Source organism: Pogonomyrmex barbatus, unplaced genomic scaffold (assembly GCF_055798465.1).
Source record: "Pogonomyrmex barbatus isolate J1 unplaced genomic scaffold, ASM5579846v1 scaffold3, whole genome shotgun sequence".
Lineage (NCBI taxonomy): Eukaryota > Metazoa > Arthropoda > Insecta > Hymenoptera > Formicidae > Pogonomyrmex > Pogonomyrmex barbatus.
In genome coordinates, this window is record NW_028297127.1 from 5,391,845 (window position 1) to 5,407,951 (window position 16,107).

Here is a 16,107-nt window from a genome sequence, read left to right on the forward strand (position 1 = left end):
GTATTGTTTGACAATGCTGATCAATTGAATTATCGTGCGACAATCGTCATTACGTCTGTATTTTCATCAGTAATAATACATTCCAACAAAGCTGAATTCGCCATTTCTAGTTGTTGAGAATCATCCGTTTAATCTGAAACATTCGATCGTTCGTGATTATGTTCTTGAAAGAGTCTCTGAAATGAAAAATTGATGTTGCAAAACCGTTTTTTCTCGGCACGTGATTCTCCAGATGTTCTCCAGTTGCACTCTCCACGTGAATGGCTGCGTGAATTCTCACGGGACGAACGCGTCATTCGACTCGCGCGATCCGCGACGGGCCGTTTCGAAGTAGAAACAGCCATAAACCCACTTGGTCGCCGAAGAGAAACACTAAAACCCGCTTGCCACGCCTCCATGAATATTAAGCGATCGAGCCGGACTCTTGTTACGATCTCCTCGTCGGCTGAGTTAACGCGGAAAATTGAGTTTGCCGTGGGTTTTCGTTCCGCTCCCAGTTCGGCGTATATACCCTCACGCGGTCACTTTCCCCGCCGCGTCGCCCGTCCGGACTAACGCCTTGTGTTGCCGGGATTTAATGTTCTCGCCGTCCCACCATTGGGACGTGTAACGGGTATAGTTTTTATGGTGACGGATTATTCCCGGGTTACTCGTGTCGAGTTCGGGAGCTACTCTGCGGTTTTGACGCGACCTAGCCTAATCGGACGTGGACGTGGACATAAAACATTTATTGCCTCCCGGAAGATTAATCCCTTTCGAGCACAATGTTCGGGGATTAATTAAATAATAATGATAGAGATATTAGGGAGTAATGAGAGATTAAAGGAGAGAAAATAATAATTTACTGCTAAGATTTAGCTAATTAAATTAAACAAGTGGATATTTATTACAATTTTGTTAAAAAAAGAGAAAATATCATTTTGGAGTTATTGAGGATTTTTTAAAATTATTGTGTAACATCATTGAATACGTGTTTTATGTATTATGTTCCAGTTTAATAATCCGATAATAATTTTCCTATCGAATCATATTAAATCAAGAGCAATGCCTAATGAGATCTGCTTCGAAGTCCGTACTTTAATTACGATGGCGCTCCGTTCAAGATTGCGTTACTTCATTTCACACTTGGTGTCACTTGCAACGAGCATTAGTTCGGTTTGCTAACGAGTTTAGGTCTACGGGACTTATCTATAAGAGGCAGAGCGTGAAAATTCGAGTCTAAAGGAACAGAGAGTGGTAATATGCTAAGTGACATTAGAACTACGGCGACGAGGAATGGGCGAGTGAAAAGGTAAGATAGAGGTGGAGTTCCTTCCGTCTTCACCCTCGTCTTTTATACGAGCCTATCGCACGGCACAGATCTCTATTCAAAGAAATATCAGGGTGCTGAGTTGGCCTATCCAGCCTTTAGACCACCGGAGCTGCTCCGCATTAAACGTTCGCCGACTGTAATGAAATTCATTCGCCCCGATATCATACGATCAACACTCGTAACACGGAACAATCTCGTCTCAAAATATCACACAAATATTTTGTTATGCAACGAAGAAAAATTCCATCTTTTTTTCGAATACAATGCAAACGTATGAAATGAATATAATATTACATTTTTTCATATATTTTTGATAGGCGTCTAATAAATAATTATTAATTTTTTTATTTATTGTGAAAGTACACTTAATGTAACAATTTTTAAATATGTGTGTGTGTGTGTGTGTGTGTGTGTGTGTGTGTGTGTGTGTGTGTGTATAAAATATATATGTATTTACAATAAAATAAACTTTATTAAATGATTATGTATATTCCTATATTTGTAATCATAGAAAAAGACGATTGAAATATATTTCAATTGAGTTTGTCAGATTGAGTTTGTAAAATTGTATTTTACAGGTTTTTCGTAGCAAGAACTCGATATGTTTCGAAATTGTACCAAAATTAATACATATGTGACGATACTATTCACTATCTAAAAGCAAAATTATATTTAAAAATAATACAAAAAGTATACATTTAATTATAAACAAGCTGAATGATCAAACTTACCATAACGAGAAGTATCGCATCCGGAGTGAGATCCTTGGCAGAGAATATATTACGAGTATGCAACATTTGCAAAGAAAACAGATGTAACTGCAACATCAGATCAAAACAAAATTAAAAAAACATTAAATCAAACATAAAACAAAAAATGTAACAAATCAACCAAATTTGATGCATAAAAATCTAGGTTTATATAAAAGAACATATGAAATATTTTAAAAAAATATATAGAAATTAAATTACATTTTTTATTACCTCGTTTTCTATTTGCTTATCACTAGTACGATTAGATACATCGTGAATGATGATGCCAATCTTCATGGCTTCAGTTTTGCCGGTCTCACATGCCCACATCATCAACGATATTTTTATAAAATGATATATTACATATGTAATGAATAAGGTATAACTGAATTATTTTTCATTATCGTTTATGTCTATAATATTCTGCCATAGTGCTAAAACAAAAATATAGAGAGAAAGTAATTCTGGTGAACGTCATAGCTACAGTAGCAAGAAGCTGCAAACTGAAGATATTCAGCATTTTTACTGTGTCACTAATTATTAAATATCGCTTCTTCATAGTTCCAAGTTCCATCAGTAAAATAAGATTTCTCTGTTCATAATACGTCTATCTGAATAAATATGATTCATCGTTTATCATTGGTAGATTTGCTAATTTGTCGTTGATATTTTTAAAACAAATTTTCAAAAGACAAACACAATTCATATATCCATCTGAAACACTAACAGAGTGATATGCGATAAAAGTAGTTTGCACAAGAAAACTATAGGAAAACTATATCTGAAGGAACAAATATGCACGAATAAAAAGAAAAAAAAACCGAAAATGTCCTTGATGTGAATCAGTAAGGACAACTTTTGATACGACTCCGAATGCAGTTTTGAAGAGATCTGTTGTATAGTCTAAAGTAAACGCACTCGTGAACTATTCAAAACGTATGTGACAATCATTAAAGCTGCCAAATATGAAGAAACAGTTAAGATCGATAGATCTGCGAAAGCCTTTGCGTCGTGATATTGGATTGTTGAGATTGTTGTAAAATGTAATCAACGCACAAACACAGAAGACACATATAACGATGGTCGACAGAATGTAGCATGGTTTAGAAGATTCGACGAATGACGTGTTGATCCTGTACGGGAATATTCCAAGAATGCGACATAAAGTGAAACAGGGATATATTAAGGAATCAAAATCCGTGGTGTTGAATAGTTGCCATTTCCCTCTTTCCTTCTTGGTTTTCACTTGTCCTTGAAATTTTAACGACAGATTGAACATGATTCAACAAAGACTCATAGAAGAACTGGAACTTAAAAAATTAGTTCCATATTATTAACTATACAGATATATTCTTATTAACAATCAGTTTTAATGTAAATTTGATTCTGAAATCTTCTTTTCTAAATGCTTTCAGTTTTTCAGCTTTCAGTTTTATCTTTCCATAATATAAATTCTAAAATTCTATGGACTTTTCATAGCCTATGTGTACCCGATGAAGTTAAGTTGAAAACTGCGAATTATTGCTTCAAATGGCAAGACACAAAAATTATTTGTTAGCCATAAGTAACTATGGAGCTTTTCGATTAGCATATCCATTATCCTTGGGATGCAATGCATAAAATTATAGAATATAAAGGCTGTAATTAGTATGATTCATCATCTTGCATATTTATTTTGCAATTAATCATGTTGCACACATAAAACAGACATTTATTCGATATTTTTACTTTCAATATCAACATTAAATTATATAATATATTTAAATATATGAATCTGAAATATTTTTCGAAAAATTAAAAGTTTTATTTTATTCATGTAATATATTAAAAAGGAAGAAATATATTAACTCACCTATTTACAATTTGTTATTGAAATAATATAACATTTATATACAATATAAAATGTATACGTTCAAATGCATTTACATAAATATAAGATGTAAAGCAACTACATTGCAGAATATTTTTTATATAAAAAAATATTCATAAATCATAAATTGCTTGTGTAACATTATTTATAATATTTTTGTCACAAGAATGTATCATAATTAAGAATTGTATTAAAATTAAAAAATATGTAATGATAATACCGATCATCTAAAAAACATTATAAAGCAAATAATACAATTTAATTTTTAAATATTTAAGCAATTAATAAAAATCATAGCGTACTTACCATAGCAATGAGCCTTGCATCCATAGTAATGACTTTCGCGGAAAATGTATTGTCGCGATGCAATATTTGCAAAGAAAACAGTTGCAACTGCAAATTCAAAAAAAATTTTTAAATTAGTTTGTAAAGAAACTAATTATGGATACATTATGTATAAAAGATTGCATAATACATAAAATTTATAAAAAATATTTAAAAATTAAATTTTTTCTTTACCTCATCTTTGATTTGCTCGTCACTGATACTGTTAATTACATCATGAACAGTAGTGCTAAATTTCATAGCTTGACTTTTGTCAGTTTCATAGGCCCATGCTAACAACGCTAGTACTATAATGTGATACGCAATGTAGGATATTGTGAACATATTATGAATCTGTTCAGCCAAATTGATAGAAAGCAGCCCGTTTTGCCAACGCACCATATTAGAGTATATTCAAAAGTAATTTCGATAAAGACTATGATTATGCTTGCGAGGAGCTGCGGACTGAAAATTGTATTTAGCATCTGTACTGTATCACTAACTAACAGATGCTGATTTTCCAATGCTTTGAGTTTGTTTAGCAAAAGTGGATTTCTTTGCTCGTGGTAAATCAATATGGGAATACGCGGATTATCGTTTACCATATGCTGTCCCAAATTTGTTAGCTGGTCATTGATTGCTTTGAAACATGTTTTTAATATACAAACATAATTCAGGTACAGCATATTCATTTGAAACACTTGCAAACTGATGTAATGATCCACAATAATAGAGAGCACATTAATGTAATCATTTGATATTGAATCATCTATTTCATAATCATTTGATAAATCTTGGACTGATATGAATATTCGGGATATAAAAAAAAACACTAAAAATATCTTTAATGTGTATTAGTTTAGATAATTTCTCATACATCTTCGGTGGCAATTTTGAAGAGATGTCCAATATAGTCTGAAGCAAGTGCATTCGGGGGCTACTCAAGATATACCGGACGAATACTATGAAATTTTGAAGTATATAATAGCAATTATCTTGGATTAATTGGGTTACTTCGACATCATATTTCGACACATTGATTTCACAGAGCATTGCCAGCGTAAATACGGAAGAAATGCATATAACAATAGTTGATAAAATATAACGTGATCTTGATGCTTTGAAGATAGAAGCATGTATCTTGTATGGGAATATTCCGAGAAGGCAGCAAAAAGTGAAACAGGGATACATCAAAGATTGAAAGTCCGTGGCGTTGCATAGCCGCCATCTTCTTCTTTTCTTCTCATTTTTCACTTGAAATTGTTCATTTGTCATTTCTCTTTGCAATTGTGATAACATATTGAACATGATCAGCAAAGAATAGCGAAAGAACTATTTAAAAAATCAGCTCCATTGTCAATTATATAGATGTTTTTTTTATTAGCAATCCAGTTTTATTGTAAATTTAATTCTGAAATCTTCTGTTCTAAATGTTTTCAACTATGTCTTTTCACAACAAATTCGAAAATATAGACTTGTCTTTATCTATCCGTACCCAATAAAATTAAATTAAAAACTGCAAATTCTTCCTTTAAGTGATGAAAACATGACACAAGAATTATTTGTTAGCTATAAAGTAACCATGGGAATTTTCGATTAATATAATATATATTACTCTTGGGATCACACAATAGAATATTATGCTTATTAATGCGACTTATTATTTTCACATTTATATTACTATTATATAATTATAACATATTGCATTTATAAAATGTTTGCACACACACACACACACACACACACACACACACACACACACACACACACACACACACACACACACACACACACACACACACACACACACACACACACACACACACACACACACACACACACACATATATATATGTGTGTGTGTATATAGACGTTTATTGTTTATTTTTAATTTTAATATAGGAATTAAATTTAATTATATAATGTATTTAAATATATGAATCAAACAATATTTTAAACAATATTTTGAGAAAAATTAAAGATTTTAATTATTTTATTCATGTAGTACATTAAAAAAGAAATAAACATATTAACTTATTTATTTACAATTTGTTATTAAAGTGATACAAGTATTTGTATACGGTTCTGTAAAATGTAATTTATATGTTTAAATACATTTGCACAAATTTAAACACATAAAGCGACTATATTATATTTATAACGATAAAAGAAAATATTTTGAAATTCTTAAAAATGTATTTCTTTTTTGATTATGTAATACTTTTTTCATCAAATTGAGTAACATTATTTGCATTATTTTTGTCGCAAGAATGCATTATGATTAAGAATTGTATTAATATTAGAAGATATGTAGTGATAATACCGACCATCTAAAAGCAAAATTACAAATAATACAATTTAATTGTTAAATATTTAAACAATTAATGAAAATCATTACTGACTTACCGCAGTGATGAGCCTTGCATCCACAATAAGAACTTTTGCGGAAATTATATTATCACGATGTAATATTTGTAAAGAGAACAATTGCAACTGCAAAATTAGAAAAAATTCTTAAATTAATTGGTGGAGAAATTAATTATAAATATTATATTATATTATATGTGTAAAGTTTGTACATAAAATTTAAAACAATATCTAAAAATATCTAAAAATTAATTTTTTTCTTTACCTCATCTTTGATTTGAATGTCGCTGGTACTATTAATTACATCATGAACAGTAGTGCTGAGTTTCATAGCTTGATTTTTACTAGTTTCGCAGGCCCATACTATCAATGTTAGTATTATAATATTATACACAATGTAGGATATTATGAACGTGTTATGAATGTGTTTACTCAAACCGATAGATAGTCCATTTTGCCATTGCACCATATTGAAGTATAATTCAAAAGTAATTTCGATAAAGACTATGATTATGCTTGCGAGGAGCTGCGGACTGAAAATTGTATTTAGCATCTGTACTGTATCACTAACTATCATATGCTGTTTTTTCAGAGATCTGAGTTTGTTTAGCAAAAATGGATTTCTTTGCTCGTGATTAATCAATCTGGGAATACACAGATTATCGTTTACCATAAGCTCTCCCAGATTTGTTAGCTGGTCATTAATTTTTTGGAAACATGCTTTTAATATACAAACACAGTTTATGTATAGCATGTTCATCTGAAACACTTGTAAACTGATGTAAAATTCGAGCTCACAAAGCAACTCAATATAGTCATTTTTTATCAATATTTGATAATAATTTCGGGATGACATAAACATTCGGGCTGTAAAGAATAAAGAACCAAAGATATCCTTAATATGTATTAGTTTAGATAACTTCTCATACATTTTCGGTGATAATTTTGAAGAGATATTCAATATAGTCTGGAGTAAGCACATTCGTGGTCCATTTAAAATATACCAGACAATTATTATGAAAAGTTCAAGTGTAAAAAAACAGTTATCTTGGATTTTCCGGGCTACTTCGACATTGGTGTTTAGCATATTGGTCTTATAGAATATTGCCAACGTATGTATGCAAGTGATGCATATAACGATAGTTGATGAAATGTAACGTGATCTTGATGCCTCGAAGATAAAATCGTGAATTTTGTATGGGAATATTCCTAGAATGCGACAAGAAATGAAACAGGGATACATCAAAGATTGAAAGTCCGTGGCATTGAATAGCCACCATTTTCTTCTTTTCTTCTTATTTTTCACTTGTTTTTGAAATTGTGATAACATATTAAACATAATCAGTAAAGAATAGCGAAAGAACTATTTAAAAAATTAGTTCTATTTTCAATTATATAGATATTTTCTTTAGCATCCCGGTAAATTTGAGTCTGAAATCTTTTTTTCTGTGTGTCTTTACATTTTTCCACAACAAATCCGAAAACTCTTCGTTATTTATCCGTATTTATCCGTTATTTATCCGATGACTTTAAGTTGAAAACTGCGAACAGTTACTTTAAGTGGCAGAATATGACTCAAGAAATATTTGTTAGCCATAAGGTAACCATGGAGCTTTTCGATTAATGTAATATGTATCACTCTTGTTATGTGACATTTAAAATAATAGAGTGTTATGCTTGTAATTAATATGACTCATTATTTTGTACATTTATATTATTATTATATAATCATAATATATCGTATTTATATTATAATGTTTGCATATATACAAAACATGATTATGTTTAGTCGAGATTTTTAATTAAAATACAAGAAAATTAGATTTGATTGTATACTATGTATTTAAATATGTAAATCTAAAACAATACTCTTCAAAAAAATTAATAATTTTACTTATTTTCATGTAATATATATATAAGAAAAAATAAACTAATTTATTTATAATTTGTTATTGAAATGATACAAGGCTTGTATATAGTTCTGTAAATATGATTTATATGTTTAAACGTCTTTGTACCAATATAAAACATAAAGCAATTATATTATATCTGTAACAATATAAAAGAAAATTTTAACTTAAGAAAACATTGTTTTTTAATTTATAACATTTTTTTTATTAAATTACTTGTGTAACATTATTTGCGGTATTTTTATCGCAAGAATGCATCATGATTAAGAATTGTATCAAAATTAAAAGGTATGTAGTGATAGTACCGACCATCTAAAAGTAAAATTACAAAGTAATAAAATTTGATTAAGTAAATATTACAATATAATTTTAAGATATTTAAATGATTAAAGAAAAACATCGCTTACTTACCGTTGTGATGAGCCTTGCATCCACAGTAAGACCTCTTGTGGAAAATGTATTATCGCGATGCAGTATTTGCAAAGAAAATAATTGCAGCTACAAGATTAAAGAAAATTTTTAAATTAATTTGAGGAAAGTAATTAATATTAAATAATGTAAAATAGGTAATATTTTTGTTTGTAAAAATTTATATAAGTGCATAAAATTTTTTAAAATGTATGTAATGTGTATGTAGAAGTTAAGTATTTTACCTCATATTTAATTTTTTTGTCATTAGTACTGTTAATTACATCATGAACAGTAGTACTAATCTTCATAGCTTGGTTCTTCCCAGTTTCGCAAACCCATGCTATCAACGCTAGCTTTATAATGTGATACATAATGTAGGACGTTGTGAACGTATTACGAATTTGTTTAGTTAAACTAATAGACAACTCGTTTTGCCAATCCACTATATTGAAATATAATTCAAAAGTGAGCTCGATGAAGATTATACCTATGCTTGCCAGCATTTGTGGACCGAGAATTATATTTAGCATCTGCACTGCATTGCTAACTATCATATGCTGTTTTTTGAGAGTTTTGAGTTCGATCAGCAAAAATGGATTTTTTTGCTCGTGGTAAATCAATCTAGGAATACACGGATTATCGTTTACCATAAGCACTCCCAGATTTGTCAGCTCATTATCAATTGCTTGAAAACATGATTTTAATACACAAACACAATTTATGTATAGCATATTCATTTGAAACACTTGCAAGCCGATGTAATATTCCAACTTATAAAGTATTCCAACATAATTATTTGCTATCAACATTCGGCTTAATAAAAAGAAAAAACCGAAAATATCCTTAATGTGTATGAATTTAGATAACTTCTCATATGTCTTCGGTGGTAATCTTGAAGAAATGTCTAATATAGTCTGGAGTAAGCGCATTCGTAAATCACTCAAAATATATGAGAGGATTACTATGAAACTTCCAAATATGAAAAAGCAATCGTCCTGGATTGTTCGGGCTACGTCGGCATTAGTATTTATCAAGTTGATTTTATATAATGTTGCCAACGTGTATACGCAAGTAACGCACGTAACGATAGTTGATAAAATGTAACTTAATTTTGAGGCCTTGAAGATAGAAGCATGAATATTGTACGGAAATGTTCCGAGAATGCGGCCTAAAGTGAAACAGGGATTCATTAAGGATAAAAAGTCTGTGGCATGAAGTAGCCACCATCTTTTCGGTATTTTGTCTTTAACTTGTCTTTGAAATCTTGAGGAATTAGACATGATTAGCAGAATTATGTATGAATATTATGTATGAATTTGAATTATAGATAATAATAATTTATTGTTTAATAATTATTTATTATGTTATTAATGCACATTGATATTAACGATATAATTATGAAAGTTTCTTTTCTAAATATGATATTTAAAATTGTATTATTTTACGACAAATATATAAATTACATTCCTTGTTACTGGTCAACACTCGATGAGTTTAAGTTTTAAACTGCAAGTTGTTGCTACATCGAACAGTAAGGAAAAGTTCAGAATTTTTTTGTTATCCATCAAAAAAGAATAGTGTTTTTCGATCAGTACTTATCACCCTTAACACAACATAAAATGATGAAGTATACTTCTGTGATATATGAGATATCATTTAAAATGTAAATTGCTTTCAAGATGAATGATCTGATATATCAAACAGAGAGTTAACTAGATGATATAAACTTGAATTAGCAATTATCAAAAAAGCATTAACAATAATAATTGTCCAATTATATATAAGTGTAATGTGTTTCACATTTTTATTCTATAATTTTTAAATCTAATATATAATTTTGATTTTTATTATATATAATTATTCCGTAATAACATTTAATATATAAAATAGAATATAATATGATCAATAAAGTGATAACAATATTAATTTAAATGATAATATTTGATGTAAAAATAATAATATATATTTCTTATTTGAGAAAAATTTATTGATAATTGTTTTTTCAACTAAATTTGTTCCAGTGATTATGATTTGTAAATGGTTTTCTTTTCATTAATTTATTAAAACAGTAAAGAAATATTATTTAGATATAAAATAGTATAAGTTTAAATAGTATTGTACAATTTTAGACATTGTTAAGTACAACTAAAAAATATTTATAAATCAAGTTACAATATAAGGACATTATTATTTTATCCTGTATTAGAATTAATTTAATGTATTGAAATTAGATTTCTTTAATAAATTTTTCTTTCGATTGATGAAATTAGTAGATATAGTATGTTATAATAATGTTATAAATAGTAGATATAGTATGTTATAATAATGTTATAAATTATGATAAGAGAAATTATATTAAAATGATTAGTTATTTATTTTTCTGCAATAATAAAATTAAATAATATATTTAAAAAATTAAATGTTATTACTGTTATAATTTGTTTATTACATTTCATTTCTTAACGAAAATTTAATTAAATTATTATAAAATTGTTATCAGTAAATGAAATTTGGATATCAAATATATTATTTTACAAATTTTTTTAACTATTTTTATATATTAAATTTAATTTAAGAATGACTGTTATTTTTCATGAAAAATATGTAAAAGTAATTGAAATAAATTAAAGCTAAATTGAAAATGATTTATCAAAAAAGAAATATGCTTTATTGATTTATTCATTATGTTTTATAGAGCAACCGATATTACTGTTTATTTTAAAATATTAAAGTTTTACTTGTGCCGTTTTATTTGTTAATTTGTAATATTGTTTTATTTGTGCTGTATATATATACACATACATATATCACGCATACACACACACACACACACACCACACACACACACACACACACACACACACACACACACACACACACACACACACACAGGGTACATATCTCTAGAAGTAGAAACATTGTATTTTAAGTATACAATGGTAAAAAAGATAGATTAATATGAAAATCAAGAATTTTTAATTTAAAAAGAGGGAGAGATAAGAGAAGGAAAGAAGGGAGAAAAAGAGGAGAGAGAGAGAGAGAGCTTTTTTGTCTTATTATATATTTTCTTTCCATTCTTCCATTAAATCGTGTGTGTAATATTAATTGCAATTATTCCATCGCAGGAATGTTCCGTAATCAAGAATTGTATTAAGATTAATAGATACATAGTAATATTATTTATTACCTAAAATTAGACTTATGAAACAAAAATATATATTTAATTAAATAAAATAAATTAACGCTTACTTACCGTAGTAAGAAGTGTTGCGTTTATAGTAAAACCTTTTAGAGCGAAAATATTTTTACGATGCATTAATTGCAAGGAAAATAACCGTAACTGTAACATAAATTTGAGAAATAATAAATATAAGATTAATTTATCTAGATTTAACTTTATATATATATATATATATATATATATATATAAAGTGTATAATCTTATATTACGTAATTTAGACATTGCAACTATATTATAAAATATTACAATATTACAGAAATGTTGCTGCAATATAGGTACAAAATTTATGCTATATGAACCTATGAGATACTTTTAAAAAGAATTTGTAATTTTAAGTATTTTTCTTTTACCTCATATTTTATTTGCTCGTCACTGATGCTATTAAGCGCATTGTGTACGGTAGTATTAATTTTTACAGTTTCATTCTTGCCGGTTTCGCAGGCCCATATTATCGACGTTACTCTTGTAAGATAATATATTATATGTGATAAGAAGAATTCATTTTGAATTTGTTCATCCAGTCTGATGGATATGCCGCCATGCCATTGCACTATGTGAAAATACAAGAAGAAAGTAATCTGCTTGAAACATATGACCATGGTAATGAGAAGCTGGATATTGAAGATTATGTTCAACATTTGTACTGTGTTGCAAATCATCAGATGCTGTTTTTTTAGAACTTTGAGTTTTATTAGCATGAATATATTAGTCTCTTGGCAGATCCGTGCAGAGATATCGTTCACCATGCATTTTCGCAGATTCTCCAGATTGTTATTGATTTCCTCAAAACAGGCTTTTAAGACACAAACGCAATTTACGTATAGCATATCCATTTGAAGCACCAGCAAAGTGATATACAATCTTAATGGCTCGTGCAAAGTATCGATAGCCATCTCAGAAGGATTTAAAAATAACATCCGCCATGTCCATAAGAATATGAAACAGCTGAAGATATCTTTAGCGTGAATTAATTTGGATAGTTTTTGATACGATTCTGGAGGCAGTCTCCAAGAAACCTCTAATATCATTTGGAGTAAACGCATTCGCGAACCATTTAAGATATACCAAAAAACTGCAAGAAATATTCCAAGTATAAAATGAGAGTTATACGAAATAGTCTTAGGTACGTCAAGCCTGACATTTCCTGAAAAGTTGAGTTCATAAAACATTGCCAGTTCATAAATGCAGATAAGACAAATAATGACAATGAAATGAATGTAATGTGGTTTGGAAATCTCAAAGGTCTTGTGTGTGATTTTGTATGGAAATATTCCGAAAATTTTGCAGATGGTGAAATTCAAAAACATTAAAGATTGAAAATCCGTAGCGTGGAATAACCATCTTTTTCGAATTCTGCCTTTGGCTTGTCCTCGGAATTTCTACGGTATATTAAAAATAATCAATAAGAATTTAACAAAATGTTACTGAAAACTGCAATTTAATCTATTAATAAACTATTGCTTGAAGATTATTAACCTTACACTTCAGCATTAATAACGTTACTGCAAGAATATCTCTTCTAAATGAATAATCTTCAAATTGGTCTTTTCAACATAAATATGTAAATTATATGCACTACGCGTGGTCTTCTGGCAAATTAGATAAAAAGAATTATAAGTAGTAACTACATTGAATAGTAAGACACGACTCAGAGATCATTTGTCAGCATGAAGTAACAATGGCGTTCTTCGATCGGTTTTTATCATTCCTGAGGCGCATGTGCATGTAAATAATAAAGTAATTGTTTACGAATGAATCATTATTCAGCATTTTAGAAACAGAATATGAAAATTATTCGCAAATTGGAAACAGAATATGAAAATAGAAAGTGTCGACTGAACTATTAGTTAATTAATAACTTTAACAAAAAAGAATGTCTACTTTAAGAAAGCTTAATATTTTTATTTCACAATATTAATATTGAATAATTTTTAGTTTTAATATTTAATATCATAATTTATATCGTAATATTGATTAAATTTAAAAAAAATTTTTTTCCTATTCTAAATGTGTAATCTTCAGTTTTGTCTTTTCATCACATAAGTATGTAAATTAGCATACATTACTTGTAACTTGTTTAAATACTTTTGACGAATAAAATTTAAAATTACAAGTAATTGCTACGCTAAATGGCGAGACATGACTCACAAAATCGTTTGTTAGTTGCTAAATAACAATAACGTTTTTTTATTAGCATTTATTATCTTAAAATAAAATTTATTGAAAGTAATAAACTGACTTACTTTACATACGAATAATTATTCAACACATCTTTAAGCATATGCATAGAGACTGTATGAAATAAAATTCTCCTAGTTTAAACTATTAATATATTAAAAATAAACTATCAATATAAGCATATAATATCCAAATTTTTATTTTACAGCAATATATGTATTCAATATAATATATGTATTCAAAAATTGCATTATTTTATTACATATTAACTAATATTAACTTATTCATTCAATATTATGTATACTAATAAATTTTTTGCACGTATTTTACGAAACACTGAAACTTTAACGAGAATTGCAAGTATAACAAATGTAATGTATTGATGAATCGAGTCATAATGTAATGACAATGTTATTATCTCGATTATAACCTGAGTAATAACATAGATGAGAATTAATTGATGTGTTAGACTGATGAATTGTTGGAAATATGGTTTATGGATAAGAAATTACTTTAAGATGACTAATGACTTCTGCACATCAGCGACAATAAGGAATAGAGTAGCAAAAAATATAAACTGTATTATTACATTAATACATTGATACATTATAAGAAAAATTTTATTTATTATCTAAGGAAAATTTAAATTATTATTTATAAGCACAATTTCCATTCTATTTCCTATTTCTTGTATTACTTTGTATTTTATTTTATTTAGAAATGTTTGTAAAATAATTAAAGTAATTAATATTAATAATTAATAATTATAAATAATATATAACTCTTTAATTTCTAGTTATTAAATATACAAATATACAAACAACTTATCAAACATCTTTCATATATATTATATATACAATACAATAATTGCTTTCTTCTAAAATTATTATTATGTACACTTATTAAAAAATTATCACAATTTTTATATAATTTGCTGCTATTTAATTGAATATTTTTTTATTAAATTATTGATGCAAGTTCTTTATATTGACGTGTTTGATTGGAAGACGAATCTTCGCAAGGAGATAAATAAACATTGTATTCCTTGTTGTAACTTTAATTTTTGATAAGATCCTATCTTAACTTAAATACAAATCAAATTTGCATAATTGCAAATTGTTAGAAAATGTCGTTTTTTAAATTTTTGGTAAAATATCCAGGAAAAATTGGCAAAATATTATAAATATACAGTTTTTTTAAAAGTATTTTATGTCGCAACGGAAAACATGTTGAAATGATCATTACTTCTAATTTTGACATAAAGTCATTTTTTACGAAATGATAGAATGATGAAATCATGATGACATAACATATAAATTCTGAAAATTATTAGACAATAACAGAATAAAAAAATAAAAAGAAATTACTATTTTTTCAAAAAGTGAAAATATTGATCACCGACCACGCGCACAATTTAACATAAAATTTTTTCTGAAATGCCATAATATGTTTCCCAAAGATTTTTGTTGCACTGAACATGACGCCATTGAGAATTTGCTCAGCAAATCAGCATTTCTAATAAATTGATGAAAGAAGAAAATAGCGTTTTTGACTATTTTTAACATTTTTTATGACAAAAAGATATTACTTAAACAAAATCTACAGTATTTAAAAAACAATTACAATTCAAAAGCTTTCTAATGAATTTTGGTTCATAATTGATCTATTTTCATCAAGTATAAGATATTTGAATTTTTAACTTTTTATATATTGTACAATACAAGAGAGGCAAATACATGCTA

General features: G+C 27.9%; 4 protein-coding genes and 1 pseudogene across 7 annotated transcripts in view; 1 reads left to right on the plus strand and 4 right to left on the minus strand.

The window, feature by feature from the left end:
- The window catches only part of LOC105423285 (agrin), a 433,811-nt gene that overhangs the window by 179,274 nt on the left and 238,430 nt on the right, over positions 1 to 16,107 (plus strand). The gene's annotated exons all lie outside the window — the stretch shown is intronic.
- LOC148935938 (uncharacterized) lies at positions 3,435 to 5,673 on the minus strand (annotated as a pseudogene).
- On the minus strand, positions 6,389 to 8,597 carry LOC148935939 (uncharacterized). Its single transcript, XM_089079025.1, has 3 exons — positions 6,891 to 8,597; positions 6,665 to 6,751; positions 6,389 to 6,588 (listed from the first exon to the last, which is right to left on the minus strand). Exons 1-3 carry the CDS (start codon positions 7,962 to 7,964, stop codon positions 6,469 to 6,471), a joined length of 1,281 nt encoding a protein of 426 aa, XP_088935151.1. The 5' UTR covers positions 7,965 to 8,597; the 3' UTR covers positions 6,389 to 6,468.
- On the minus strand, positions 8,603 to 10,229 carry LOC148935940 (uncharacterized). Its single transcript, XM_089079026.1, has 3 exons — positions 9,189 to 10,229; positions 8,947 to 9,033; positions 8,603 to 8,847 (listed from the first exon to the last, which is right to left on the minus strand). Exons 1-3 carry the CDS (start codon positions 10,224 to 10,226, stop codon positions 8,743 to 8,745), a joined length of 1,230 nt encoding a protein of 409 aa, XP_088935152.1. The 5' UTR covers positions 10,227 to 10,229; the 3' UTR covers positions 8,603 to 8,742.
- On the minus strand, positions 11,565 to 16,095 carry LOC148935941 (uncharacterized). The gene is made up of 4 exons (XM_089079024.1): positions 13,664 to 16,095; positions 12,538 to 13,566; positions 12,200 to 12,286; positions 11,565 to 12,133 (listed from the first exon to the last, which is right to left on the minus strand). Exons 1-4 carry the CDS (start codon positions 13,676 to 13,678, stop codon positions 12,029 to 12,031), a joined length of 1,236 nt encoding a protein of 411 aa, XP_088935150.1. The 5' UTR covers positions 13,679 to 16,095; the 3' UTR covers positions 11,565 to 12,028.

Coding starts and splice junctions, on each gene's coding strand:
- LOC148935939 (XM_089079025.1), bottom strand. CDS start 7,964: ATGTTTAATATGTTATCACAATTTCAAAAACAAGTGAAAAATAAGAAG. Junction 6,752..6,890: donor ACATTCAAATCAAAGATGAG/GTAAAGAAAAAA, acceptor CTAATTTTGCAG/TTGCAATTGTTCTCTTTACA. Junction 6,589..6,664: donor ATGCAAGGCTCATCACTGCG/GTAAGTCAGTAA, acceptor TTTTGCTTTTAG/ATGGTCGGTATTATCACTAC.
- LOC148935940 (XM_089079026.1), bottom strand. CDS start 10,226: ATGTCTAATTCCTCAAGATTTCAAAGACAAGTTAAAGACAAAATACCG. Junction 9,034..9,188: donor ACAAAAAAATTAAATATGAG/GTAAAATACTTA, acceptor TTAATCTTGTAG/CTGCAATTATTTTCTTTGCA. Junction 8,848..8,946: donor ATGCAAGGCTCATCACAACG/GTAAGTAAGCGA, acceptor TTTTACTTTTAG/ATGGTCGGTACTATCACTAC.
- LOC148935941 (XM_089079024.1), bottom strand. Junction 12,287..12,537: donor ACGAGCAAATAAAATATGAG/GTAAAAGAAAAA, acceptor TTTATGTTACAG/TTACGGTTATTTTCCTTGCA. Junction 12,134..12,199: donor ACGCAACACTTCTTACTACG/GTAAGTAAGCGT, acceptor GTCTAATTTTAG/GTAATAAATAATATTACTAT.